The sequence below is a fragment of the Sinocyclocheilus grahami genome, unplaced genomic scaffold (genome assembly GCF_001515645.1).
Source record: "Sinocyclocheilus grahami isolate Dianchi unplaced genomic scaffold, SAMN03320097.WGS_v1.1 scaffold1382.1, whole genome shotgun sequence".
Classification (NCBI taxonomy): Eukaryota; Metazoa; Chordata; class Actinopteri; order Cypriniformes; family Cyprinidae; genus Sinocyclocheilus; species Sinocyclocheilus grahami.
This window is the reverse complement of record NW_015506561.1, coordinates 2,024-3,297: the sequence shown is the minus strand read 5'-3', so window position 1 is coordinate 3,297 and position 1,274 is coordinate 2,024. Positions and strand designations below refer to the sequence as shown.

At 39.9% G+C, this 1,274-nt stretch overlaps 1 protein-coding gene across 1 annotated transcript in view; it reads left to right on the top strand.

Annotated features, from left to right (window-relative positions):
- Positions 1-901, top strand: part of LOC107569796 (DNA-binding protein SATB1-like) — a 29,714-nt gene extending 28,813 nt beyond the window's left edge. Inside the window, exons 9-10 of the mRNA XM_016255951.1 lie at positions 418-573; positions 836-901. Of these exons, the coding sequence (XP_016111437.1) occupies positions 418-573; positions 836-901 (222 nt within the window). The remainder of the gene's footprint in view (positions 1-417; positions 574-835) is intronic.
- The last annotated feature ends 373 nt before the right edge of the window (positions 902-1,274 follow it).

Genomic DNA, 1,274 nt, shown 5'->3' with positions numbered 1-1,274 from the left:
TTCTAATATGCTGATTTGCTGCTCAAGAAACATTTCTTCTTATTTCTTATCAATGTTGAAAACAGTTGTGCTGCTTCATATTTTTATGGGAACAGCAATAAATATTTTGGGGGGGATTCTTTGATGAATCATTGAAATCTTTTGTGACTAAATAAAGGTCTTTACTTTCACTTTTGATAATTTTAATGCATCCTTGCTGAAAAAAACTTATTCATTTCTTTCATTCATTCATAAATTAATAAATCTATCTTACTGCCTCCAAACTTCTGAACAATGGTATATGAAATAATATTATTATTATTTTTTATTATTTTTTATTTGTTTTTATGTTTATTTTTTACCATGTTGTTTGACAGGTGCATTAAAAATGTAATAAGTATATCCATCTGCCTAACTTTTTTCTTTCTCTTCGCTCAGGTGAAGCCCAGCCCTCTGTCCTCAGAGTGGAACGGGAAATCGGAGAACTGTGTGTTAAACATCAACTCCTCCATCTACGACGAGATCCAGCAGGAGATGAAGAGGGCCAAAGTGTCCCAGGCCATGTTCGCCAAGGTCGCCGCCTCGAAGAGCCAGGTACGGCCCGCCCCGACCGACCTCCGACTTCGACTTTCACTAGCCTGTCACACTCAAAGCGCTCGTCCGGTTGACAAAACATTGTCAAACATTTCTGTGTACTGTCTACAGAAAGCTCAGATAGCGAGATAAAAGCGTAAAAGGAGAGCTTTGTTAAGCCTCGCAGGTAGCACAGCGCCGTAATGACTTGCGCCACTTTATTGTGGGTTTGCGAACAGCAGACAGTGTTGCAACATAAAACAAATGTGTTTATATAATTCAGCTGTGCAACGACCACACCGTTATCTCACATAGCGAACAGTCTTCTGCTGAATACAGGCCTCTGTGAGAGACATTACCGTCTGTTTTAGCCTATTAAAACTAATTAAAGAAACGCAAGGCGAGACCTATTATTAAAGGTTTCACATATCTATGTGCACACTTAAAGATTTTCACTATTACATCTGATGGGGGGGAAAACGCGAATAAAAGCCCTAAATGATCTAGAAATATCAGCAGGTTTTTGCTGATTGCACTGATTACGGTGCCAGATACTTTTGTTTCACCAAATTACAGTTTGATGCACAAACCACTGTTTTTGTCGAAGGGAGTTCAAAGCCGAGAAGGGTGGAGGAGAGAAAAGACAAATCGGGGCATTTATTCGCGTAAGATTCTTCTGAGAGAAAAGAGCCCCCTCTCTGCCTGAGCCTGTGTGCTCCATT